General features: G+C 51.2%; 1 protein-coding gene across 1 annotated transcript; it reads left to right on the forward strand.

Moving 5' to 3' along the window:
• Positions 1–55: 55 nt before the first annotated feature.
• Positions 56–24323, forward strand: ARL3 (ADP ribosylation factor like GTPase 3). The gene is made up of 6 exons (XM_035547796.2): positions 56–176; positions 7465–7608; positions 8717–8833; positions 13350–13400; positions 15373–15558; positions 24021–24323. Exons 1-6 carry the CDS (start codon positions 174–176, stop codon positions 24066–24068), a joined length of 549 nt encoding a protein of 182 aa, XP_035403689.1. The 5' UTR covers positions 56–173; the 3' UTR covers positions 24069–24323.
• The last annotated feature ends 1701 nt before the right edge of the window (positions 24324–26024 follow it).

Raw genomic sequence — 26024 nt, forward strand, 5'->3', positions numbered from 1 at the left:
CCACCCCGCGGCGGGAGGGGGCGTGGCGCGGCAGGGGGGCGTGGCCAACCGCGCCGCCAGCCCCGCCCCTCTCGTGGGGCGGACGCACGGCGGGGAGGCGGTGACGCGCTTACGCACGGCGGCGGCGTGTGCGTGACGCAGTTGCCCATGGTAACGCCGGAGCCGCGCCGAGGATGGTGAGCGGCGCGGCCCGGCCAGGCCCGGCCCCGGGGAGCCCCGCGGGCAGCGGGGGGGGGGGGGGGGACACGGCACCGGCCTCACGGGGAACCCTCGGGGGTCTCGGGGTCGGCCCGGGGAGATCGGGGGTTGGGGGGGGTTGGTTTGTGTGGGTCTGGGGGGTGTTGGGGCCTGGGGGGGTTAATGAGGCCTGTGGGGGGAGGGTGTAGGCCTGGGGGGGGGGCGTCCCGTCAGCGCTGCCGCCGCCGGGGGGGATGGGGCGGGTTTGGTGCTGTGAGGTGTTTGACGGGAGCGGTGTGGGATGAAGGGAGGAGCTGGGGGGTCCTGGGTGCTGCGAAGGGTCTGCTAACGGCAGCAGGCAACGCTGGGGGACGGGTGGGTGGTGAGGCGCGGCGCGGCCTGGGCTGAGGTGGGGTGCTGGGCTGGCGGCAGTGACCTGGGTTCGGGTGTCAGAGCGGGACACGGGGTGCTGGCACAGTCTCCGGGGGTGCCAGGTGGGTGAGGACCAGCAGCAGGGCTGTGGCGGTGGGGGAGCTGCTGCTGGGGTGCTGAGAGCGCAGGCAGAAGGAAACGGCAGCAGGGACGGAGCTGCCCCGAGGGCAAAGCAGTGTGTTGTCCGGGAGCCCGCTGGGTGCGTGCGCAGGAGGAGGCGTGAGTGAGAGCAGCAGAGGCAGCTCCACGTCTTCACTGGGTTAATTCTGGCTGCGTCCCCACCTGCTGGGCCGCAGAGAGAGATTGGGATAAGGTCTGCGGGATCTGCTCTATTTTAGATCAGTTGCTGATGGAGCGTGTCACACCAGGCACCAAAGCCGTCGCAGGATGGACATCTGCTGTGGAGATGAAGGCAGCTGCCTCCAGCAGCGCCGTGCTTTGTGGGACACATTTGGCCTGCAGCTGCTGCTAGCCAAATCTGCTCTTCTGCCTTGTGATGTCCCGATAAACTGGTGTCGTCTGGGATCTGGCTGCTGTTATCAGAGGGCTTTGTGTGTGGAGAGGGTGGGCTGGGAGTTTTCCAGCGCCTGTGTTATTTGATGCGGCGTTTTAATGCCTCTTTGTCTATTTTCCATTTCTGAGAGTTGTTTGTTGGATTGCAGCCTCGCAGACGGGGTGGGTGGCACTTTGGGGTGCCCAGAGGACTGGTTGTGCTGGGCAGAGGACCGGGGAGCTCTGTGCTGTCTCTCTGGCGTCTCAGTTTTCCCTCAAACTGAATAACCGTTAGTGGTAGGAACCCTCTGAAACACCAGCAAATGTAACTAGAGCAGCCCGGGGGTGCGGGTCAGCAGTCAGAACTGATCCAGACGGCTCGATGTAACAACTTCCTGCTTGTCATCTGAGCGTGTAGCTGCCCCGAGCGTGTTTCTGGCCTGTCGTGATTGCACTGGTAGGCGCTGAAACCCCCTTCAACGGCTGCGTGCCCTGACTCCAGTGACCAGAGGGTTAATGCCGAGGTTTGCATGAGTTCGGTGCTCACCCAAGTGAGTAGGTACAGAGGGGAAGCGTCTTGTTCTGCAGTTCCCGCAGCTGTGGGGCAGAGGAGGCAGGAGGTCACAGGTGGAGCACGGAGGGAAAGACGGGCCGTAAAAACACGGAGCGTTTTACCGGGATGCGCAGCGCTGAGCTCTTTGGCTCGGCTGAGCGGCAAGCACGCGTGCTGGGCTCGCAGCGAGGCGAGGGGAGATGCTACAGGGAAGGATGGGCAGCTTTCCAGAGTTCGGGAAGCGCTGGGCGAAGCGGGGCTTGTGGGGTACTTGTCACTGCGTAACCATCTTCACCGGTGGGGCGGCGCCTTCCTGGCTGATAGCGGGGCCGGAGGACGACCCGTGTTCTTCTCAAAGCGTTGACCGAAGCTGGCGTCGTTGTGTCAAAGCACGGCCCCGTTGTACCGCTGACGAAAACTCAGCCGTGGGGTGTCTAGGGAACGCCAGGCGGGTCTCGTGGAGAGCACGCCATGCCAGCAGGGCTAGGTGGGTACTCGGGCGTCTTCCTCCTGGCCTTGAGCTCCTGTTTCTAGCACGAATGGCGTCGCAGGGACTGGACGAGGCTGTCAAGCGCCGAAAGCACCGGAGCAGAGGCAGAGGGTGGTGACATCGTCTGGTGGTGGGCATTAGCTCTTCGCACGGGGCAGAACGCCGCCTTGCAGCCTGCTCAGAGCGTTCGATTTTAATTATGGAAGGCGAATCCCTGCTGCTCCCGGTTAATACACCGAAACAGAGAGTGCCGGGTGACCTCTTTGACAGAGAACTATGTTGGTAGGTTTGAGCTGGAAGAACTCCGTAGGTGACTGGCCTCCACTGAGCGTGGGATTTCGGAGGAGAAAAGGAAGTCTGCGCTGAATGACACCATATGGTGGAGACATGCAGCAAGCAAATGGCTTGGTTGGGAGTCCTGCCAGAGGAAGAAGTATTGAATCAACTGCGCTCAATAGATTAATTTACTTCGGTTGTATTTTGAGAAAGGCTGGGTGATTTTATGACCATTAGTGACATTTGCAGCTCTGCAGCCGAAGATAAAGGTAATCAGACGTCATTCTTCAGGGCCCCAGCTAATCAGCGCAGTTGTCAGAGCGGGCTCTTCTCCTCCAGCTCCCTGTGCGCAGAAGTGCACGCGGGACGACAAATGTAGCCTCAAATATCCCCGCTGAAAGCCGGGTATGGGGCTCAGCGAAACCACTCGTCCTTCCCCAGGCGTGTGGCTGCTGCGTGACAGCCTGGAAGCACCGCTCGCTTGTCTTTATCTCGCTGTTTGAACGCGGTGAGCTGCTGCTGCGTCGCTGGTGGCGGGCCGGGGCTGCGCTGTGCTCGGTGCTGTGCACCCAGAGCAAGATGTGTCCCCGCGCCACGGCAGTACGGGGTGAGGTGAGAGATAACAGAGCGATGGGAGGAGGAGAACGCCGGGCAGGTTGGAACTTGGCCCCTTCGCTGCCTAAACCTCCTCCAGGGCTGCAGGCGTGGCGGAGGAGGAATTAGCAGGAGCCTCGAGGGGCGGCTTCAGGGATGTTTTGCGAAGTTTCTCCCACGGTCGTAGGGGAGGCGCGAAGGGGCTGGGCTTGGTGCAGCCCTGGGAAGCGGAGCCGTCAGCTGGAGGGGGACGCCCGGTCCCCGCGTCGTGCTGTCCACCTGGGGACAACGGGGTGAGACGTGGCCACGGGGCGGGCCGAGAGGCAGAGCTCTGCGGCCACAGCGCGTCTCGGAGAATTGATTTGATTTCGGCTAAATATCCACGTCTACCAGATAAGCGGTCGCTGGTGACTGAGGGCGGTTTTGTTTTAAATTCATTATCTGAGCTTTGTGGCTAATAAAGTTCAGCAGAATACATTTACTTCCCTCCCCTAATAGGAATCAACCGTGCTCGGCCGTGGCTTGCGGGCCGTGCTTTATCCGTGCCCTGTGCATCCAGCCCTCAGTACGAGGGGAAATTGTTCTTTCCATTCCGGCCGCGTAGTGCCGATCTGATACAACATTTAAACGGATTATCTCAATGCTCTGTTTGTCCCAAACCAATTTTTGTTTTGGCCTATAAAGTGAATCTTCCTTTCAGCGGCTTCTGTGGTACAGGATGTAGTTACATGCATCAACTAGTTCAAAAGGCCCATCTACAGCCTGGATTTAAAGCTGAATAAACCCACAAAACCCTTAGCTAGGACTATAAATGTCACTGTATCTTTATATATGTCTGTACTTTTTTCTTTTTTAAGCGAACGGGATTACTGCGTGCAGCTATAACTGGAAGCCCTTTGATAATTCAGTGGGTATTTTAAACCTAGCAATGATACGCTTTCATAAAACCGCACATCCCTGTTTTCTGAAGGATGCTAATAAGATGGTTAGCCTTTCTTTCATGTTCTACGTGTTTATGAGTGCACTTACCCATTTAGCTGCATCTCTGAATTTAATGCCCCGCTCTGATTTCACAGTAATTGACAGGAGCCTTTTTTTTTTTCTCCCCGTGTGTCCCCGCTCACTGTCTGGAAAATGCACTCTCCTCCTTGCTAACCCCATCAGTCTGTCTCCTGGTGGTGCCACAAAGAAAACCCTGGCCACCAAGGATAATGATGTTTGTAAACAAGCCAGTCTGACAGAAAACACACAGTTCGCTTAACCCCGCGGGGACCGAGCGGCGCGGCTGCCGGCCGCCTGTGCCCGGCCTTGGGTTCCTCTGCGCGCCTGCCCCCTCCAAAGGCCGCACGCGCCGCCACGCTGTGCCGCCCGTTATCTCAGCAGCATCTGCAGTTCCCCTCTCTCTCACAGATGCCGCAGCCTGCTTAGTTTCGTGCAAGTGACGGGCTGCCCTTAGCCTCCTGCCGGCCGGCTCTGCGGCTCCTCGGCCGGGCGACGTCTCCACCGACCTGCAGGAGACGCGTCCCGCTCCTCACCCTGCTCCTCGCCCTCCAGCCCAGCCTCTGCCGGGCGTCCTCCCTGCTCGCTCCAGGCTACATCCCAGCACCCAGACGTTTGTCTGTTAGCTGTGCCGCCTCAAGGGCCTGTCTCTCCTCGGTCCAAGTTAGTTTCGGCGTTGTGTTTGCAAGCAGAGGAGTGCTAATCCATCCGTGTGTGTGCAGGGAGGGTTGCTTGTCCCACGTAGCGGCTGCGCGCAGCGGGGAACTCAGCTGAGTTATTTTTTCCAGTCTACCGAGCTGTCAGGAAATGCTTTCTGTCTTCCTAGCTAGTGCGCTCGTAAGACCAATTAAAGGAAAATAATAAATACATTAGAAACCAGTCTGTGAACAGCTTTCCTTAATCTTAAATATTCACTAGGGGGAGAAGGCAGGGTACGAGTTGCCAGTTATCTCTACCGAGTAGTAACGGGCGTAGTAGCCAAGGCTGTTACTTGGCTGGTGATTTAAATTGTGTATACAAAGCATGTAACCTATGCTGGCAGCTGCTGAAATAAAGTCCACTTCTATATTGGCTTGCTTGTCTTCCAGCCTTTTAAATCAGCTTACTTTATACCTTAGAGAATACTTTTATTTCTATATATATCCTCGCGCCTATTGGCTACCCCAGCTAATCCTGTGATCAGCCGTGCAGCGGTGTCACTCGAGTCGAATAGGGAACGATGCTGATCGGTTTCTCGTAGGCTGTCATACTAGCCCAGAAATAGCATCCGTCTACAATGGGAGAGAAGCTCTATTAACGTTTCCAGCAGTTCCTCTTCCCGACCCCTGAGAATTGCTCCCTGGTAGATAAGCAACGCTTCCGAATGCGTTTCTCTGCGCTCGCTATTTTGGAGTTGGATCCTGAAACGTAAGGGCTCCTAATCCTGCTCTGCTCTGGGATACGCTCCTCTGCTCTTAGCGAGTGGTGCTGCGGATAGGATTAGCATTTCAACAACTTCTTTTTTTAACTGCGAGCAATAAACTAAAATAATAGGGCCTGATTCAGGGCCCTCTGCAGTTGGCGGCGGTGCTGGTGCTGGTATGCGTTGGCTTTGGGTCAGCCCTGTAAGAATGGGGACTTCACAGCCTTTCCCTGCAAAGGAGGGGGAACGTGTGAATTTTAGAGTTCCTGCTCTCGTGGGGTCTGTCCACACCGAGCCGCGCGCCGTGGGTTTACAAGCCAACAAACACAGCCGTAAATTTGCCAGCAGGTGAAAAGCAAATGCGCGTTGCTCGCCAGGCAGTTAAAACTTGTGTTTTTTGATGATGTCAAGGGCACCGAGGACACGCACGTCAACCGGCAGGCGTTAGGGGCGTTCCTGCCGCTCTGCCTTTCCCCTGCCCTCAGCCCCATGAAGCGCAGCCCGTCGGCAGAAGGAGCCGGGCGCCGTGGCCGCGGGAAGGAGCTGCAGGGCTGCGGGGCGCTGCGGCAGCTGGCTCTGCCCGACGCGGCGCTTCAAATCCATCAGCCACGGGCCCGGCGGCGGGAGCCAGCTGTGAGCGCCCTCGGGCTCAGCGCGGGGCGTCGCAGGCCTGCTCTCTTCGACTACCGGCACTCTGCGGGCACGGCGCCCTCTGCCAAGCGGGGCCTGTTCCTGATTAACGCCTCTCGAGCTGGGCCCGCATTCCCAGGTTTTTACCAGCCTGCTTCCGATAGAGGGGATGCAGCCCCAGGGGCAGGCTCGGGGTAGGATTTCAGTTTTGCTGTTATGGTTCCCTGCGTGAGCTCGGAATTTCTGACCCTCAGCTCGACACGGGGTGTTCTAAAAGCACAGGCACAATGGCAGTCACGCAGATTTTTACAAATACCCTCCAAAGCCAGTTTTAACAAGTTCCTCTTCTTCTCCCTGTTCCTTTCACATCGTGTATTTGGAGCTGTGTCTGGCAATTAAAAGGATAACCAATAAATTACTTCCCAATCAGAAATGCTTAGAGGGGGGGGATCAAACCTAACTTGCGTTTGAATCTCGGCATATTCTCGCTCTGCGCTACTGAAAGCTGTGGCATCGTGATCCGTAGGGCCGTGTCCTTTCCAAAATGCTCCGTGCCACCTTCGCACTGAGCAGGCTCAGATAGTCCTTGGCTCCCAGTAGGAATATTTAGAGTTGCGAGAGCATCCGTGCACCGCAGGACCAGGTGGAGTCGGGGTGATTTGCGCCTCTTGGTTGCACGCCGGGATCCCGAGCGCTCCCCCAGCCGTCGCAGAGAGGTCTCCGAGCGGTGGCACCGATGGAAGCTCGGGTGCGCTGCTGTAACGTGCCCGGCTGTAAATGAGCTGACCTGCAAATTCTGTTTCCTAATCCTGAGTGATACTGTCAGCTCAGAGAGCTGAGCCTGGCTAATGACTGCAAGCCACTGTGCTTTTCTTAGCGGGGACGTGTGGTGATCTGAGATAGTTGTTAAGTGCTACATCCTGAGAAGCAGAGCTGCACGTGCCCCATGGGTCCGGCTTGTTTTAGGCAGATAAACGGGGTTTGAGGTGATCAGGGAGTTACTATGAAAAGAAGCGATGTCAGGTACACAGTAACCTACAGCTAACTAGGAGGGAGATTAAATTAATGGGGTTTTCCCTCTGATAAAGATAATGAGGAGCTTGCAAGGACTTGGGTTGCAGCTCCTACACATGATATCCTCGGGCGCTGTCTTCCTGGCACAGGCAGTGCCAAGCAGCTGCGTGACGTGAGCGGTGCAGCCAGTGGCGCACCCCACTGAGTGACATTTGTGCTGTCTGAGACCTTGCTGCTGGTCCTTGAGATGAAGGAAAATTGGGGGCAGAAGAGGAAATGGGAAGGGGTTCAAGCTGTCCTGGAATCCACCGCCATACAGAACCTGTTTTGGGGGAAGGGGGGCATGGCGTGGTGAGAGGAGAGAGTCAGAGGGGAAATAACAGCTAGTCTCTCTTGCTGATTTAGGGTTTACTCTCAATCCTGCGTAAACTGAAGAGCACCCCAGACCAGGAGGTAAGGATCCTCCTCTTGGGACTGGATAATGCAGGCAAGACCACACTCCTGAAACAGTTGGCATCGGAGGACATCAGCCACATCACACCAACACAGGTGAGGAAGGCCTTTCCCTGCCCAAGGCAGTTCTTGTGGTCCCACTTGCTTTCCAAAACTCTACAAACCGGAGTCCGGTGCCCCATTTAAGTTTCTGAGTTGTCTGCGTAAGAGGAGGCTCCCTGAACGAGCCAGAGAGCACCAGGCCAGATCTGCCAGGTAGTGCAAATGTGAACGCGTGCCGTGAAGTTCTGCAGAAGGCTTTTGGGTCACGCTGGTGTTACGTGGATGAGCCATAGCTCCCGTTTGTCCGCACCAACCACCGGACGTGGGCAGGGGACGCTGTAGCGTTGGGCACGTCCCCGTCTCCCTGCATCTTTCACCCGTCCAGCTCCAAGCGTCTCGCATATTCCATCGCTGCCTCTCCGCTGCCTCTGGACCCCTTTCTTTGAGCTCGGGGTTGGGGAGGAGGACGTCACCCATCAGGAGTGCTGCAGCATTGCTCCTGTGTTGACCAGAGGAGGTTGCTAGAGAGCTGTGGGAGATGCTTCCCCCACCCCATAGCTGCCTCGCAAAGCTCCCAGCCCCGACACCCCGATTCCAAGCCCCAGTCCCCTGGGTGGTGTGGCAGCACGTTGCCAGCCCACGCCACATCCTGTTTTTCTACTTGAATGCCCTTTCAATGGGTGCTTTAATTGATGAAATGGACCCTTCAGACATGCAGCTGTTGCTCTTTTAAGCCTGGCATTAGTTGTGTCGTGTCGAATTGAGCTGAGACCTCTGGCTTCGTGTTAGCTAGGTCTCTACTCAGCTTTCACAGGCTCGGTCCTGCTTCTCACAGCGCCCTTGTTTTCTCCTTATCTGCAGCTCTCCCACCTCTTCCTGCACCCACCCTGCTGAGCCTTCCCAGGGCACTAACTGCATCATACGTTTCCGTAGCCATGACAGCATCAACCCTTGACCCAGGAGCGCAGGCGAGCTGATGGCTTGGCGTCTGTGTTTGCTTTCGCCGGTGCCTCTCCTGCAGCCGATCCATCTTTGTGGCTGCCTGGCCCACCTCGCTGCACGTTGCAGGCACGGGATGCATAAGGCGTTAATGGTCTGCCTGTGAACGTGAGCCAGCCGTTCAGGTTTATGCTCTATGTGGCTTTGTTTCTGCTCTTTCCAGGGCTTTAACATCAAAAGCGTACAGTCCCAGGGCTTCAAGCTGAACGTGTGGGACATAGGCGGACAGAGGAAGATCAGGCCGTACTGGAGGAACTATTTTGAAAACACTGATATCCTTGTGAGTATTGGCTGCAGCTGAATGCTGTGTTCATGCAATGGCTTTCCAAGATCTCGGCCAGAAATTCAGGAACAAGCAATGTAATGTCCCAGTCCTCAGCAACACCATTGCCATTGTAACAGGAGTTATTCTGAGGAAAATGGCAAGATTGGTTGGGTGCAGTAAGAAAAATACAGTGATGTTTGGAGAAATCACGCAGTTGTATGTTTTTACTTTCACAGGATGGGGCTGGTTAGAGCTAGCCAGTTCCTTTCCTCTCATCTCAGGCTCTTTCACCTGAAAGAACATTAATAACTTTTCGTTTGCCCATCTGTAGCTCCTTTCACTGGAGGCTCCGAAGGCTTGTCGTGGGTATTAGTGACGTGAGCCTCGCGTACAGCGGCAGGTCAGTGTGGTGCCTTTGTTTCATAGCTGGAGAAACTGAGGCACGGAAGAATTCAGCGTCACATCTGGCATCAGATAGGAAGGCTTCTGGCTGAGGGGCACAGAGAGACCCCTTGTCTTTTCCTTTGGTCCTTTAATCATGAGACTGTCCTTTCATGTTTTTGACCTCTTAGCTGCAATTACCTTACAATTTGCTACAGTTTACTACAATTGTAATTACGCCGCAGGACCGTGCCAGAGCACGTTACCCTGGGACCCTCCGAGTGAGTTCTGACTAGTTTCAAAGAGCACCTCTAGAAGTCAGCCACGCATGGCAGGCTGGGGGCTCCAGGCCCACCCTCCTGCCGAGCAGCGTTGCCAGTGGGAGCAGAGAAAAGGCCGCTCTGAGCAAGGTCTGCAGGCTCCCATGGGAAAGCAGGAAGCTCGCTCTGAAAGACGCCCTTCCTCCCTTCTGTCACACACATACTCACCAACGTGCTGAGAGCTTCAGTGCACTTCCACAGAAGGATCAGTGCTGCTAGGAACAGGACCCTTTGCTCCAAGGCTCGTGTCTGGAAGGGCCGGGCAGTACCTGCAGGCTTAGAAAACATTGTCCAAACAAAGCTGTTATTTAAATGCGACTGAAAAGTCCCCAGCAGTCTCTCTGCAGATTCCCCTTTTTCAGCGTTAATTTCTAATCTGATGTTTGAGGTCAACCACCGTGGCATAAACCTGGGCAGTGGCTTTTGCAAAGAGCAATGGTGCGATCTTCCTAGGGGGAGGATCTGTGTTTGAAAAGCCAGCAGGACAAATGTCACGTACCCCTCTGTGGCCGTCAGGAAGGGGAGCACGGCACGGCTGTGAGGTGATCAGGCCCACTGAGTCCAGGCTCTGCAGCTGCATGCGGTGGGGAGGCCGTAGGTTTGCAAATCAAAGTCGACACCGCAAAGCAGCAGCTAGGGGATCTTTGTCTCTGCTACAGCATTGCTCAGGCTGCAGAGACTGCGCAACTGCAAAACACTGTCTGGGAGTCTGCTGGCAAAAACAATGAACTGTGCTGGTCTGTGGGCTTCCCCCCTTCCCAGGGTGCGCCGCACGGGAGAAATAAAGATGAATTTTAAGGCTGAAGGAAATGAAAGCAGTTGCGTTCCCTATCCTCCTCCCTTCCCAGCTAAAGCAATGCACAGAGAAAACCTTTCTTTTCATACGAGTAAGAAAATAGGTAGAAGCGGAGTCAGTTTGGGGGAAGCAGCAGAGTGAATTCAGAGAGGGAATGAGAGGTGTGCATGTGGACCTGGGCTCTCCTGCCTGCGTTCCCTGATGGCCGGCTGGCAGCCAGTCCCAGACTGGGAGCTGTCTGCGTGTCAGTGCAGTGCTTCGCCATGTCCAAACACATCAAAACTGGGATAGCAGCTGAAAGGATAGGATTGAGCTCTCCTGCCAGCCCTCGCACCCCTTACAACCGGTAATTTATCCCCTCTCACAAACCTGGTGCACGTCACGCCTCTGTAAAATGAGCTGACTTATCCCTCATACTATTTCCTCATCCAGCCCCGCTGCTTGCAATTTCTCCCCAGCCCACTTACTCCAGGTTTTGTTTTGGCCTGTTGCTCAAAGGAGGCACCCAACTTTACAGGAATTTCTTTCTCAAGCTCCAGTACAATGTACTCAAGGGCTGTTCAAACTGGTGAACCATGCTACAAAACACTACGGCCAGAAACAAGATCTTGTGTGGGCCTGGCTGTAGAAGGAAGATAGAAATAAGATACGCCACAGTTCCCAGGACCCCCTGCTTCTGTCTTCTCCTAAACTATATTGCAGAAAGCAGAGGGGACCCTCTAAAGGGTATTAAAAAGCAGGAAGCGATTGCAAATTCAAATCCATGCAGGTGCCTTTGAATGAGAGCTCGGTCTTGCATCACACACCTGTGATATTTGGAAGCTTAACCCAGGCAAATAAGGTGTGGATATCTGGCTGATTGCATATTCAGACAGGCACCTGCAGCTATTTGGCACAGTGCTTTCTGGTTTGGAAGTAGGCACTCCGCACATACTTTACCTTCTCTGCGCTGTGCTTCTGTGGCTTTTGCCCTGAGCGCCGTTGTCTCCAATTCTTATCTTGCAAGATAGCTCCCTAGCAAGGAACGGAGAGAAAGCCTGGCTGGCTGGGACTCGGGGCTCTTCTGTGCCAGTTAGAGAAGCACCGTAATAGGGGAGGTGCCACCTCTCAGACGAGAAGCAGCACAGTGAAAATACTCACATGAGCATTACATCCGCGTGTTGCTAAGCTTCCCCTGAGACGTCCTGAAGGAGGGAAGATGACAGTCAGTTTTCACAACCGCCAGCCTGCAGCTTCTTCCTTTCTTTCGGTTTGTGCTTCCTACCCCGAATGGGATGCGCAGGGGTGGGTGCTTGGGAGGGGCGGGGGGACGGGAGCAGCTGGTGCAGTATCGCTGCGCGTACTTGGGATCACACTGCGGGGAGAGGCTGCCACGCTTGCCCGTGGGCCTTTCCCCCTCACGTGGCACTGGGCACGTGCGCTGCTGCCACGTCCCCGTGCAGCTGTGTCCAGCCCCGCCGCGTATCCCCCAGCCTCTGTCAGCACGCATCAGCCTGCCCTTGGGAGGACGACAGACCCCAAGCGATCAGCAGAGGACTGCGAGGTTGCTGGTTTTCCTCCTTCTCAAGCCTGGCGTGCAGATTCTCTCGATGTGCGTTTGGCCCTGTTTTAAACAACCCCAGCACTGCTCATTAAGGGAGTGCCTACAGTTTAGTAGACATTGCTGCTGGAGATCTTCCCTCCCCCAACTATTTGGTCAAAAATATACTGGAAGTCTGGAGTCTGGATGCTGAGACTGCCTGGGAGGATGCCATTTATCTTGATGGCGGGGTGCTGTGCTCATCTATTCCCTCAAAACCAGGCTGACACTTGCTCCCTGTAAGCCACCAGAGCATGCATATGACATGCTAACGTCTTCAGTCAGCGCTGATGGAGAATGGCAGGGACTGAAAGCAAAAGGCTCTGTGTTTGTTACCAGTCCTGGCCCTGTCTGCTGCCCCAGCATCCTTCTCCTTCAAAAACCTTCACAAGTAATGAAAAAGGGGTGCCAGGAGATTCTTGCCTGAGTATCGAGGTTCCCCAGTTTCTTTAAACGTGGCTTGGTATGTGTGCATGCTGAACTGCAGTGGTATTGCTGCAGGGAGGGAGGGTGGCTGGACGTAGTAATTACTTATCTAGGAGGGCCTTCGAGGAGCCTTTTAGCCTGGGCAGACTGAGAGCTGCCTCTGTTGGAAAGCTCCTTTGCATTTCCAGAAGGAAATCAGCACAGGGAATGCTGCTCGGAGGCGGTGGAGACCCCCTGCCAAGGCAGGGAGCCCACAGGCTGGAGAACCACCCTTCTGCTACCAGGGGACAGATGTCTGGCTGGGACCTCCTCGTGGACTGCGGGATGTGGTGCCCAGCTCCGAGGGGGTGGCGGGACTGTGTGGCCACGCTTGGTGAGCCAGCTGCTCCACATCTCCTCCACCGTCCTGGTAAACAAGCTGGCAGCTGAAGACAGTCTTGCAAGCAGGATCCAGCCATCATCCCTGCCCACCTGTTCCAGGAGGTTGCAGCAGGAGAGAAACTCACTGTCCCCAATATATTCGTGCTTCCTCTGTCCCCTGAGTGCCATTATGTGCCTTGGTGGCTTACGAGGAGGCGACGTGTCCTGCTAGAGGGCAGCATGGCCTGTTCACAGCAGTGCAGTGCTTGGACACCACGTTTACTGGGGTGAATGGCCACGTCTGGCTCCCCACGTTTTGCCATCCTGTGCTCAGCTTCAGCCTGTAAGCTGGTCGTTACTAAAGATGCTGGGTGGTCTCCTGTTCTCTTCAGGTAATAGATACCACGGAGGCAGTAAGAGCGTTCCCAGTACTGCCGCCAGCTCCTTTCTGATCCCAACCACATGGCTGTCCGCTCCCTCTGGCTTTTAAAAAGGTGGTTCCTCGCCTCTCCGAATGTCACAAAGTTTTGTCAACATTTGCTGTATAAATAATACCAAGCATCTTTATGCCCCGAAGCATAATTATTAGGCTCAATTCATTTAAGCACACGCTAGCGTGGAAGAATACCATCTGGGAAAAGTAACTTTTTCCCCTCATTTCTTTTTCAGATCTATGTCATTGACAGTGCAGATAGGAAGAGGTTTGAAGAAACGGGTCAGGTGAGTTTCTTATGCCCAGCTGCCTTTGAAGTAACTCAGCGCTTCTGAGTGCCCCTTGCTCACAAAAGTTAGGAGGATGATTTCGTTGTTTATGAGGGAAATTTGCATTTCAAGAGAGACTTGCCTTTCAACATCAATGCAGATTATTTTGGTAGATGGGAAACAAGGAATATAGGTAGCCTAATTCTGTTTAAATAGAACAGTTTTCATTAAAATTATACAATAATAGCAAACGGAGCCCAATACTGAAAGCAAAAACTTCTCTAAGTCCTTTAAACCTTGCCAAACCAAGACCCTGAGGAATCTTATTTTCTTATTTACAAAGCTGAAATGGAAATCATATTGACTTGATTGTCTTTTGGACGTAATTGAAAAAAAAAAAAAACAGGAACTTTGTAACTAGGACTGGCTAGAAAATACGATTTCCGTTTTGCAAAGTTTTGATGTTTTGTAACATTTTGTGTTTTAGGATGGAACAAAAATAGGACTTTTGTAAAATTCAGAAAGTGACAGCGTCCCGAAATAGCTTGCAACAGATTCACCCCCATGAAATGGGAAAGTCAGAAGTGAGAGATTTAGGTTAAAGCCCTCTGTTCTGCCCGATTTGAAGGAGGCACTTGATCTTTTGTCTCTCAATTCTCAAGGGCACACCCTAACAGCAGGACTGTTGGTTACTCTAGGGGTGGGGAGACTCTCCTGTTGGTGCTGTTTCATTTTATATCAGCAATTAAATATTCATTAGGCAAAAGAGAGGAAGCAAAAGCTTAGAGCACTTGCCTGAGTCAGACGGGTTCAGCCTGGACCCCTCACATTTCCACAAACAATTTGGTTTCAATAAATCAGACGTGTCAGATGAAAGACCTATTTTGTTGAAAAATTCCCAGCCAACTCTGTTTATAACTCCATTCTCTTGTCCTGTTTTCCAAACCAAGCATTGCTTTTGGGGGGATGGAGTCAGATTACCACTGCAGTTTAGCATCTCCCCGGCTGCACTCATTTAATTCAAAAGTTTCTAGTCAGGGGGATGAAAGATGTGAGGACAGTATCTGAAAGTGAGACCCTTCCAGCTAAATAAGGAGCCCACAGAAATCTCATCTGCTCATCTGTCTGCAACGCCAGCAGTCCCTGCAGGTTCAAGTTCTTCTGGGCTTGCCATATGTTCACATGGGGAAGTGACTTGAGACTGTGCTCGTTTCACATGAGGCCATTGCACAACGCTAGACATGAAGTATTTCAGCCATCGTTGATCTACTGCAGATTCAGATTTGAGCTATTAAAAGACTCTCTTTAAGTCACCCACTTTTAAATGAACAAGCCCATTTCTCAGGATGCCACCCAATGTGTGCTGCACATATGGAGCCAAAATCCAGCGAATAAAGCTGATCTAGCTTGTCTTCAGCTAGCCAATGCTTTCAAAAGCATTGCCACTTTCTTGTGGGATTTCCATTTCTGGGAGGGAAAAAAAAAAAAAAAAAAGGAAAAAGAAAAAGCCCTCTGCCACTCAAATTGCTGCTTATAGTACTTGGAACAAAACCCCGAAACTCATTATTAGCGAAGATATCAGGGCTTGTGTCAGCGGCTGCTCAGGTACAAATGCCAGTCAGGCAGTACCTTAAAACAAACTCTTCATACTGCCAATTTACATGTTTTTTGCTGTTTCATCAGTTTTGGTCTCTGAGGAGCAGAGACTGGTAAAACACAGAGTTGTAGCCTTTAAGGCAACTGCTAATTTCAGACTAAGATGAAGATTTTTGTAACCTGTAATTGGAAGAAATAGCTTTTGAACCTTGGGCACAGATGATTGTATACATTTTTCCTCTCTTATAATAAGACCTAAGTTTCACTGGAACACACTCTTCCAGCGTTTGTCCTAAATATATTTCTAATTAGAGACAGCCACTGGTGGTTGAAGGTTTTCTTCCCTTCCCTCTCTCTGTCTTCCCCCCACCCTACTCCCTTGTAAATGATATAGGAGCTGGCTGAGCTTTTGGATGAAGAAAAGCTTAGTGGAGTCCCCGTGCTCATATTCGCTAACAAGCAGGATTTGCTGACGGCTGCCCCTGCTTCAGAGATTGCCGAGGGACTGAACCTACACACAATCCGTGACAGAGTCTGGCAGATCCAGTCTTGTTCGGCTCTTTCTGGAGAGGGAGTACAGGTGAGGCTCTGGAGAAGGCTTGCTGTGCCAGCAGGCCATCTGCGAGAGAGAGAGCTCCTTGTCTGTTGATCTGCAGGGTGGGGCTGGACCGGCTGCGTCGCGAAAGAGGGTCAGCGCAGCCAAACCCGCGCTGCGCACAGCACGGGGGGTGCATATCTCATCGCCCGTGCGAAGGGGAGGGGGAGCTACGGGCCCTTGGGGTCTCTCCATCCCTAGGAAAGGGGAGCCAGCACCTCCCCACCCGGGACCCCTTGGCCGGGCCAAATGAAGACATTGATTTATTTTAAAGAGACTGCTGTCAGGTTAATCATTTTCACAAAACAAATCGCCTTTTACTATTAACCCCTTTGACTGTTACAAGTGTGCACTTTAGAAATCTGATTTACCTTCACTACTAATGTCATTTGGCGTTTGCTCAGCGCCAGAGAGAAAGCGATCAATTTTTCTGGTCCAGAGAAACACATGGGGCAAAGACCACTTCTATCTAATGGCAGCGTGTGGGGCAGCAAAAACCTGCACTGGGGGGGGGGCACTGAGCTGTGTTCCTGTGCTGCACTGTAGTAGCTGAGACTTGTGCTGCTGTGCTGTAGCCAGTTTCTGCAGTAGAGTAGCTCTTTGTAATGTAAATGGGACCTAGGTTTGTTTATTTCACTCTTAGGCTTTCCTGAATTAATGAAATATTTGCAGTTCTCCCAGTCGGAGCAGGCAGGATTACTCCCTTCACTGGTACTTAAAGAAACAGAATCATGAAGATACTTATCTAAGTTGCAAATTCAGTAAAACCCTATTTGCAGATGCTACAGAGATATTCAAGATAGTCAGATCTCAAGCTGAGTATGAAAAGTCGCAGAAGCCCACAACACTGAGTGGGCAGTAAAATGGCAGATGAAATTCAGTGTTGACAAGTGCAAAATGATGCACAAGAGGAACAACATCCCTAACTATACACTTACAGTGATGGACTCAAAATTAGCTGCCATTACTCAGAGAGCAGATCATTGGGAACAGCAGCTTAGTGCTCATCAAAGGCCAAAAAGGAAAATCAAATGCTAGGGAATTACCAGAAACCAAATAAGAAACTTTCCAGAAAACATCTCTTATGTAGCAGAATAAAAGCATAGTGGCTCCCAGCCTTGAACGTGACATTCCTTTCTGCCTCTGTTCCCATCTATAAAGACTTTTGTAGTAGTAAAATCAGAGTCAAAGAAGAAGTTAGGTTAAAGGGTCTTCAGGACATCTTCAAACCAACCTCCTCCTTAAAGCAGGGATAACTACAAGTGTAGCAGAGGTTGCTGAAGGCCTCGTCCACCCAGGCCGTAAATAAGCAGAGAGATTCCCCAGTCTCTCTACGTAACCTCATCCAATGCCCTCATCAGGAAAAATTGTCCACATACCTGCTCAGAAGTATGAGAGATTTGAGGATCTTCTTTTGAGAATGATCAGCAGTACGGAGTGGCATCTGTAAACAGGGAGAATAAAAGGATTAGGACTTGCAGCTTGGAAGGGAGAGGACAGAGTGGGAATGTCTTCAGAATTTGTAAAATAAGGCTTTAAAATGGCAGATAGACCATACACTATTTTTCACATTGCTAGAGAAAGGGCTATCTTAATGAAATAATCAGACAGCCTTTTAAAAGGAATAAAAACTGCTTCTTTGCTCGCTGCATAATTGAATTGTGGATCTCATCGGCACAGAATGTTGAGGAGACCAAAGGTATCAGTTGGTTCAGAAAAATACTAAGCAATTTCTAAAGAAGAAGTTATCTGAGAATCATCTTCAGATAACTGCTGCTCACCAAGATCTGGAGATAGCTTTTTAATGAGAAACAGCTTAGGCCATGGACTGGGAGGGAAGAACTGAGCAAGGGAGACCCTGTTCCTACATGTCCTTTCCCTTGGCATCCCAAAAGGCCATGCTGGCCAGGAGGGACCCCTGGCGTGACCCACTGCAGCAGTTCTGCTTTGAAATTCTTAACCTAACATTTAGACCTAAACGCAGCAGATGGCGTCCTTCAAAGAGCCTCTATTTAGTTAGCTAAGATACAAATTGTTGTAACCAACCTTGTAAAAACCTCCAGCTCTGTAATCTTTATTTTGAAGCGGTGGTCTTCGAGGGAAATGCATTCCTCGGTGGCAGCGTATGTTCAAGTCCAAAGAAATGTGATCAGGATCAAGAAAGTGAGGCTGCAGTTCAAAGGCTTGCAGACAAGTGCAGGTTACCTCCTTCCTTCCTCCAGACCCTCCCCTACTTTATGTAAGCCCGAGCTAGCTCCCCAGCTGTGAAGAGGCGGTAGAATGGTGGGTGAAATTCAGGGACGTGGAGGAACTAAATGATAGATAACAGCACTTCCTGTTGATGAGCTTTGACAAAAGCCTCCTTCCCAAACTGATCTATGGGCTCTCTGAAGTGCCCTGCCCGCTTATTTGTTGTTAGGTCCTTCTTTCTGTGCCCTGTCCTTGAAGTACAGTGTATCTCTACACATTCAGATGAGTAAAATACACAGCCCAATATCCTCAACAAGAAAAATTATATCCATTTCTGTTCTTACTTCCAGAAAACAGAAGACAAGAGCTAAATAAAAGTATTTGCAGCCATATATACTTTGTTTATCATGCTTATCTAGACAAATTAATTTAGATGCAGGCCAGATAACATCCTGTTTTGTTGTCCCTAGTCTCCCTGCCCTAAATACTGCAGCTTATTCCATAAATGATTGTTGCAGAAAGGTCAGGTAAGTTACAAACTCTCTGCAGCTTATAGAAAAAAAGCCCTTACATATATCTTCTGCTTTAACTCCAGCCCTGTCAAATCAGGCAGCAAGGATGCCAAGCTCTCCCTTTGCTTGCAGATTCATTGAACAAAATGTTCTGTGGGATGGCTTTTAAACTAAAGGATTTTAGGTGCAACTGGATCAGCCCAGGAAGAAACAACATCTTCATCCCTTGAACTCTCAGGAGAGGTTAACATACTCAAAATTTAGGGCAATCAAAGAAAAAAAAATGTTTAAAGAGTGAGATTAAGAAAGAAGGTGTTGAGGACCATGGCACACGATACCAGTGGCTCAGAAAGGGAGCTCTCTATGTGTAGTTAAATCTCAGGTCACTGCTTTAAGGACTTCTTTGGGAAATGACAACGAGTGACAGAAAAGTAAATGAAGATGGGGAAGCATCAGCTATTCAGAATGAAAGCCGAGCGGCGAGCACGCTACCCATCGCTGCTGATGGAATACATGAGCTAGAGCAGAATCGGAGACATCACTGAAGGATTTTGCCAGTAAGAGTGGTGGCATATCTAGCACTGAGCACATGCATGAACAGAGTTCATAGGGGAAGATTTTTGTGATAGCTTGAAGGAAGAGCAATGAGGAAAGATAAATAACGCCAGCAGATGAAGGAGAAATAGTTTGAAGGTCATTTAATTAGTTTAGCTGCTAGCACCATGGTGTATAGAATTGGGTAGTTAAGACTGGGGATTTCAAGGTTAATGAGATTAGATTATGGTTAATAGAATGATATAAATTTAGAGAATTTAACTATTGTTTGAAATAGGTTATTTAATAAAACTGTTAATTAAGGAGGGAATCCATATTGTCATCTTCTCTTTTAAAACACACCGTTGGGGACTAGGGGAAAGGGGCCCAGCAATGTCCTGGGCAGGCTCAGAAGAGAGGTGACTGGGTTAACTGGAAATTCTGTGTAGAGTTTTCCCCTGCAGAAGCCAGCTGGCGTCCCCCATTATGCCAGCTGAAGACTTCATTACCTCCTAACTGAAACCATGGGCAGCACTTGTCTTCTTAATCAGACTTCGTAGTGCCATTGAGAGAGGAGCAGCGTCCCTCGTGCTTAAGGGCTATTTCAAGCAAGCCGTCTGCTTGGGTCTGATTTTGACCTTCAGACCTAGTTAGGAGAGCAGGAAAGCCTTTTCTTCCTGCCACAGCCCCTTGGGCCGTGCCTCTGGAGCAGCATCCCATTCCCACTTACACTGAGACCCTTGCAGGTGGTACAACAAACGAGGGAGGCGATCGCTGATGCTAGCAGAGAGATGCAAGAGAGCTCCTGCCTCACAGCAGCTCTCCGCTGCCACGTAGGCTCTCTTGGGGTTGCGCTCTCCGACCAGATCTCCAGTTGTAGTCCTTGGCGTGCAAAAGCTCTGCCCGTTCCACCCCAGCCAGCCAGGGTGGGGTGAAAGCAGAAAGGACTCCTCTGCTTTGCTGCCTGCCTTCTTGCTGGAGGTGCTACTTAGGGGCCAGGGCGTGTATTAAACATGAGTCAAGCCTTTGCAGCGCTCCGTGCTCTGCAGCTCGTTTCTTGTTTGAAGCAAGTCTCCGATCAAGGCAGCAGGAGCTCAGCGTGCCCTGAGGAATCATCCTCCAGAACGATGCTGCAGCATATTGTGTCCAGAGTCTCCCAAGCATAATGGTCCCCTGGAGACCATTAAAAGCCAGTGGAAATGAGAGTAGCCACTAAACTTCTCTAATTTATGCCAGAGCTGCTCTGGCCCAAAGGACTGTGGGAAAGGCTGAGCCGCTTTCTCCTCCCTGGCTGTTTCAACCTAGATGAGAAGGGAGCCCGAGCCCTGTGTTGTGCTGGCGCTGCCATTCAGCACTTTCACAGGGGCAAGATCGAGCACAGGGCTCCCAACAATCGTCTGTGTTGTATCCTCTGAGCTAGGTTTTGTCTTAAAGATGTCTTTGCCACAGCAGGCTACCCAGAGTTCCTCCACATCTTAACAAGGTTCTGGGGCTACTTGTAAATGTGATTTAAAACCAATTTTGACGACTGCAGCTCTCCTGGGGCAGGCAGAGCCAGTTGATGATGAGGAAAAGCAGCGATATTTCCAGATTACAGGGCAAAGTCTTGTGATTTTTAAGCAGGGTAAGAAGAGAGTCTACAAAGCTGCATCAGGGATACAAGGTCTCAGAGGACAAAAGAAAAGCTTGCACCCAGGCAAAAAAAACAACGGATGATGTACTTGTGGGAGCCTGTAAAAGCCTGCCTGTGCGATGACTGGAGGTACAAAGAAATGACAGATAATGAAGGCACAGTCCTAGCTGTGCAGAGAGAGAAGAAAGTGACAGTTAAAATAACATACACCAAAAATGCTAGAGATGGAGAATTTTGCACTCGCCTGACCCAATTTATTATGGCAGACAGAGGATTACATGAAAGGATTAAGCTTGGCTGTCCTTAAGGTCACATTAGGGGTCACAAGTTTGTGGCCTTGCCTGATCCCTGGCTTACAGGGGAGCAGAAATCGGGAGGCTTTTTCTGGGGTGGAAGGGACTTGTTCCCTGTGTTTGAAGTCAGATTACTTCACTCCCATAGCCGCAGAGCTGATAATGCGGAGAATAAGCAAGCAGCGGGCTAATCTCGAGCAGGACTTTGTATTTCTCCTGGGGGAGGCTCTAGCAGCTCTCTCCCAAAGGGTGCACAGTACAACTCCCCTGGCGCAACAGCAGATGTGACTGCAGCAAGGCGGGGTTGTGCCAGGCAGCATTTCTCTGCAAGGAGCATTATCTTCTTCCCTGGAGTTCTCTCTCTTTGCTTTGGTAAAGTTTACTAGCTGCTTGTTAAGGAGCTAAGAGAGCTGAAGCTGAAAGATCTGAAATCTTTCCCTGGCTAAGTTTTCCCATGGTTGACTTGAGGCTGGAATACTAATATTGTATCCGTCTCCATCCTCAGAATACCTGCCAACGCTTCTGTGTCTCAACAAAGCAGCCCAAGGACATCTATCAAGATCTAGATGTTACTGTAGGGATTGTACTTTCTGCACAAAGCCATCTTTTAAGCATGCAGATATAGGGACAGAACGTGTAGGGACAAAGGATGACAGCAGTTGACTCCTTGTGGGCTTGACTCTTTCAAGCATCGTTTCCTCCTTCCCGTGTGCTTTCCCCACAGCAGCTCTTTGTGTTTATAGCAGCTTCTCTGGATTTCTCTGCCTTACCAACCCCCTGTCCAGCTTCACACCTTAGGTAGAGAGACTGCAAACATACCTTTCGGTTTCTTTCGCCTTCCACTGCATTCGCTGTTCTCCAAAGCATTTGGGGATACTGCAGAAGACACGCGCCCTGACAAAGGTGCACCAGAAACCACAGAGGTAGTTGCGGTGTGGCTGAAGATGAGCAGAGTATCTCACACATACCTCTCTGATACATCACACTTAGAGCTGGACACATTCATTTTCTCTTTATCACTGTCAGGCAGGGAGATATTTACAATTAAATGCGATTTTTCCTGCCAATTAACTCGTGTCAGAAGAGAGTTTTAAAATCGATTCCTGCTTTAAAAGTTCGGTGACCTACTTACGTATTTCAAGCCTGTTTGGAATTCACCTTTCCTCTTGCATTTTGCTATGTCATTCTTTTGCCCTCGTTATATACTTGATGCGGCCAGGCTCCCAGCCATGGTAAATCCCATCATAAACTCTGCTTTATGACCCTCACCGCACTGGTGCTAAAATGGTCTGCCTTTCCCCTTCTCAAGCTCCCTAATGGCAGCAGGCAGAGTTTTAATCACTGTGAATTCAGGTTGTGGTCAGATTAGGTAGAAGATAGGATGCGTGTTTGTTGTTTTGCAGTGATGTATTGTTTCTGGGATTACTGTGCTGAATAGCAGAGGGTGTCAGCTGATATTTATTACTTTAAGCTGTCTCAGCTGTTCTGGTTCAGCAAATAAACCTACATTCAAAATGAATGAGGAGCTCTGCTTGCCTTGTATGCCATGATGTGTGCAAATGTGATTATTGCTTCCGAGGCAGGGGAAGCTGAAATCATTGTGGGAGCATTTTTAGTTATTTATTTATTTTTACTCTTTGCAGGCAATCATGCAGATTTCTAAAGCACACAATCAAGCCAAGGCTTGACACCTCTCCTCCTAGCCCCATTGTTAAGCCCTAGCATTCCACATGCTGGGAATCGCTCGCTCCCTCTCTCTCTAAAGTGATAAGCTTTAAACCGCGCTATTGATTGCTTAAGGCATTACATGTTTTACATCTAGGTTATCAGTGTTATTGAAAGGGGAAGACACAAAGCTACTGGGCCTTAAAATGAATCTACCTCTCTTCTTTTCCCATTTGCTCTGAGGATTTCAGACAATTTGTTTTACACCGATCTCTGCTGCGGAGATAAATAAATGAAACTGGAGACATCAGCCCTCCCCGAGGTTAGAGTTAGAAGTGTTATTAGTACTGGGCCTCCTGTGCACCCCAGCACAAACTGGGCTCGCCAATTCTTTATTTAACGCAGCAACGAGGGCCAATTTCAAAAGTTGCTGCTCCCCTTCAGATAAGAAGTGTCACGTAGCACAACAATCAAGGCAAATTGGTATTTGCAAGTGAGAACCTGCTTCTGATTAAGCCCTGGGGACTCCCCCTCTCTCTCCTTACTCTTCAGCTCCCCTCTGACGTGGCCACCACCTTTGTGGCTGAGGGGGGCAACGTGGAGGCACACTGGTGGGGCTTGGCTCACCCAAAATGATCCCAAACTGACCAGTGAACATAACACAGTGAAATCCCTCCGGAACTGCAAGGTGACTTTAGCCCACTTTGCAAGCACAAAGACGTGCAGCTCCCCTCCCTTCCACAAAAGCCTCCCTGCCAGCAGAGATACCTTGTAGACAGGGTGGAGGCGGTGGATTTGACAGGACACAAACACGAGGAGACCGTGCATCTTGCCCCCCCCTTCTGCTTGTCTCACAGCAGATAGTGACAGGAGCAGACAAAATGTCGCTTTGCCCTTCAGTAGCATATCCCATTGCGGAACCTCAGCAAAAACTCATGCTCGGTTCTTCGCAGCAGAAGGGCTACCCTACAGCTTGCAGCGGTCAGAGGCGCTGCACACGTTTTTACGGAGGCACCCTAACGAGTGTATCAACATCCCAAAACTTGACCACCCCTATTCTCACCGAAACCCGGTGGGATCCCCCAGCGCCTCTTTTCTGTGAGGGCCCCGCGGCGCGGGGAGCAGAGCCCACAGCCAGTTATTTCGGTGGCTTTCGTCCATCTGAGAGGATGTGATTTGACCAGGGACGTGCAGGAAGCGTGCAGCTGAGCAGAGAATCAGAGCCATGTTAGAGCTGGCTGTGTAACGAACAGCCTCGAGTGCCCGGTCTCAAAGATAAGGTGACGTGCCCAAGGTTACACAAATCATCCGAACCTGGAATTGAGCCTCGGTCCGCTGCTGACATACCTTAACTGCAAAGCGATCCTTCCTTGAAGGGACATAGTGACACGATGAGACGGTGATGCTTTTTATGGGCAGAAGAAGGATTTAATGACCCCTCTGTGCAACACCCACCGAGCAACGAAGCGCTTGTCTTTTACCCGTGGCGTTTTTGGGGCGCGGAGGGCAGGCGTGGGGTAGCTGAGGAGGCAGAGCGCGGTGCCTGCGGCACGGAGTCGGGTGGGACTGGGGGATTCCTCTTCCCTTCGCTCAACTAACACTGCCTTTCTCTGTCTAAAGGACGGCATGAATTGGGTGTGCAAAAATGTCAATGCTAAGAAGAAATAAAGCGGTGTGAGCTGCATGGAAATGGAGGAGCGGTGGGAGCAGAATTCTAGCCCGAAAACACTAATTTGCTGCTTTCTGACCAAATGTTTTTCCATCTGTGCACAGCTACAGCTGTTAAAAGAAAAAAAAAAAAAGAAAGAAAAAAAAGGGAACAACATTGGTTAAAATCTACTGCTGGATTTGGAACTTGACCTGCTCTTTAGTATCATTTTTTATCCCAATAAAGGAATGATATATTTCCTCCCTATGCATAAATAGTATTAAATGTCTGATTAGCAAGCAAGTTTGTAAGCAGAAGCAAGGCTGTGATTCAGTGTGAGGCAGAGGGAGTGGTGAGTTGCTGTAGTTGCTTAAATGCATAGGACCTGCCCTATACATGCAGGCTTGCGGTCGCTGAGGACGCGCTCAGGTGTCAGTCACAGCTTTTCCTCAGCGACAGATAAAACGTGGTTTTGTTACCAATTGTGGGTAGTTTCTTTAAAAAAAAAAAAAAAAAAAAAAAAAAGCTGCCAAGAAGTCATTTGTGTAATGAGGGTAGAAGACTTCCACATATTCCTATAGCCATAAAAGAGGAGTTTGATCATAACGAGACACTGTTGCATTGCGACGCTGCCGTAGAAGGAAGAGGAAGGTTATGTGTGTATAATTGAAGCTCTTTACAATTGGAATAATGCAGGATGAGCGTGCCTAGGGCTTTTCTCGCAGCTGAAGGAGAATTTAGCCCAGCGTTTCACCTTGAGCCAGCAAAAACGTGGTTCCTGTGTTCAGTAAGCTCCATATGTGAGATTAGTCTTGATGTTGAACAATCCCTGTTGATTTTCTTTTGATGTTAAGGCAACTCCGCAGCAAAATGCAATTAAGTCCATGATTACTTTCTCGAATGAGATACCGGGTCCCAGGCTTCCTTTCTGAAATGTGCAAAATATATTCTCCTACCCCCCCTGCCTCGGCAGGCCCTGCCGAGCCCTCCGGGAGCAGGCGGGGGACTGCCCCGCCGCGGGCTGGCTGCGCAGGGCTGCCGGCCGCCCCAGCCCGGTGCCAGCTGCACATCATCCTGGTGGAGGGCGACGAGCCTGGGAACGGCAGATGGGAAGCGCTCTTTGAAATGAGGATTCATTCTTCCCTCAACTGCCTTTCTGCTAAAAGGATGCGGTTGCCGAGATAGGAAAGCGAACGCTTTTTCCACCTCCTCGTCCCCGATTCAAATCCAGCCCCAGCTGACAGCGGGCAGGAGTCATTAGCACGCCAAAGCAGCCATGTCCTGCATGGAGCGAGCTTGGTGACTCCTGGGCCGGTTTCTAACGCACAGATGGTAAAATAATCCCACTGCCCTGCTTGCCAGCTTTGTTTGCTGCCTGCCTGCGAAAGGCCAGAGACCGGCTGGGGACTGCGTTACCCCTTCCACCCCTTGCAGACGGAGCAGCGCGGGGCGAGCTGTGCGTAGCGCAGCATGTGGCTTTACCACGCGTCAGCGGCTTGACTCATGGACCCAGGCAGCCGGCTGACACCCCTGGAGCTCCCAGCTCTTTGCTCCTCCCTTCCCCTGGACGTCTCCAGCTCACGGCAGAAACATCTGCACCGCGCGCGGAGCAGCTCCTGGCCGCCTACGCGTTAGGGCCTGGCAGCTTAAAATCATCCGGGGCTGATTCCAGGTCCCCCCCGCGCAGCAGGGTGCGTGCTGTGGCGGTTCAGGGGTTGAGCTGCGTGTCGTTCAGCTGTCTTTGCTGTGGCTGGGGGCAGAGGGACAGCTGGGACAGCAACTGCTTTAGCAATCCGAGTTTAATCTGCCTGCGTCCGTGAGTCAGCACCCTGTGAGTGCATCTGTCTCCAGCGCCGAGGCAGGACGTGCATACGGAGTGAGGCAGCCTCGCTGCAAAAAAAAAAAAAAAGGAGGATGACTGGGAGGGGGGAAAGGAGCAGGCTCAAGTGAGCTGTTAGGCAATAGCTCATGACACA

This window comes from Cygnus atratus, chromosome 7, assembly GCF_013377495.2.
Source record: "Cygnus atratus isolate AKBS03 ecotype Queensland, Australia chromosome 7, CAtr_DNAZoo_HiC_assembly, whole genome shotgun sequence".
In the NCBI taxonomy this organism is placed as follows: domain Eukaryota; kingdom Metazoa; phylum Chordata; class Aves; order Anseriformes; family Anatidae; genus Cygnus; species Cygnus atratus.

What these genes read in the sequence shown, in the direction of transcription:
- ARL3 (XM_035547796.2), top strand. An exon ending in GCCACATCACACCAACACAG is followed by an intron (nt 7,609 to 8,716) that starts GTGAGGAAGGCC and finishes TGCTCTTTCCAG; the next exon opens with GGCTTTAACATCAAAAGCGT. An exon ending in GGTTTGAAGAAACGGGTCAG is followed by an intron (nt 13,401 to 15,372) that starts GTGAGTTTCTTA and finishes TAAATGATATAG; the next exon opens with GAGCTGGCTGAGCTTTTGGA.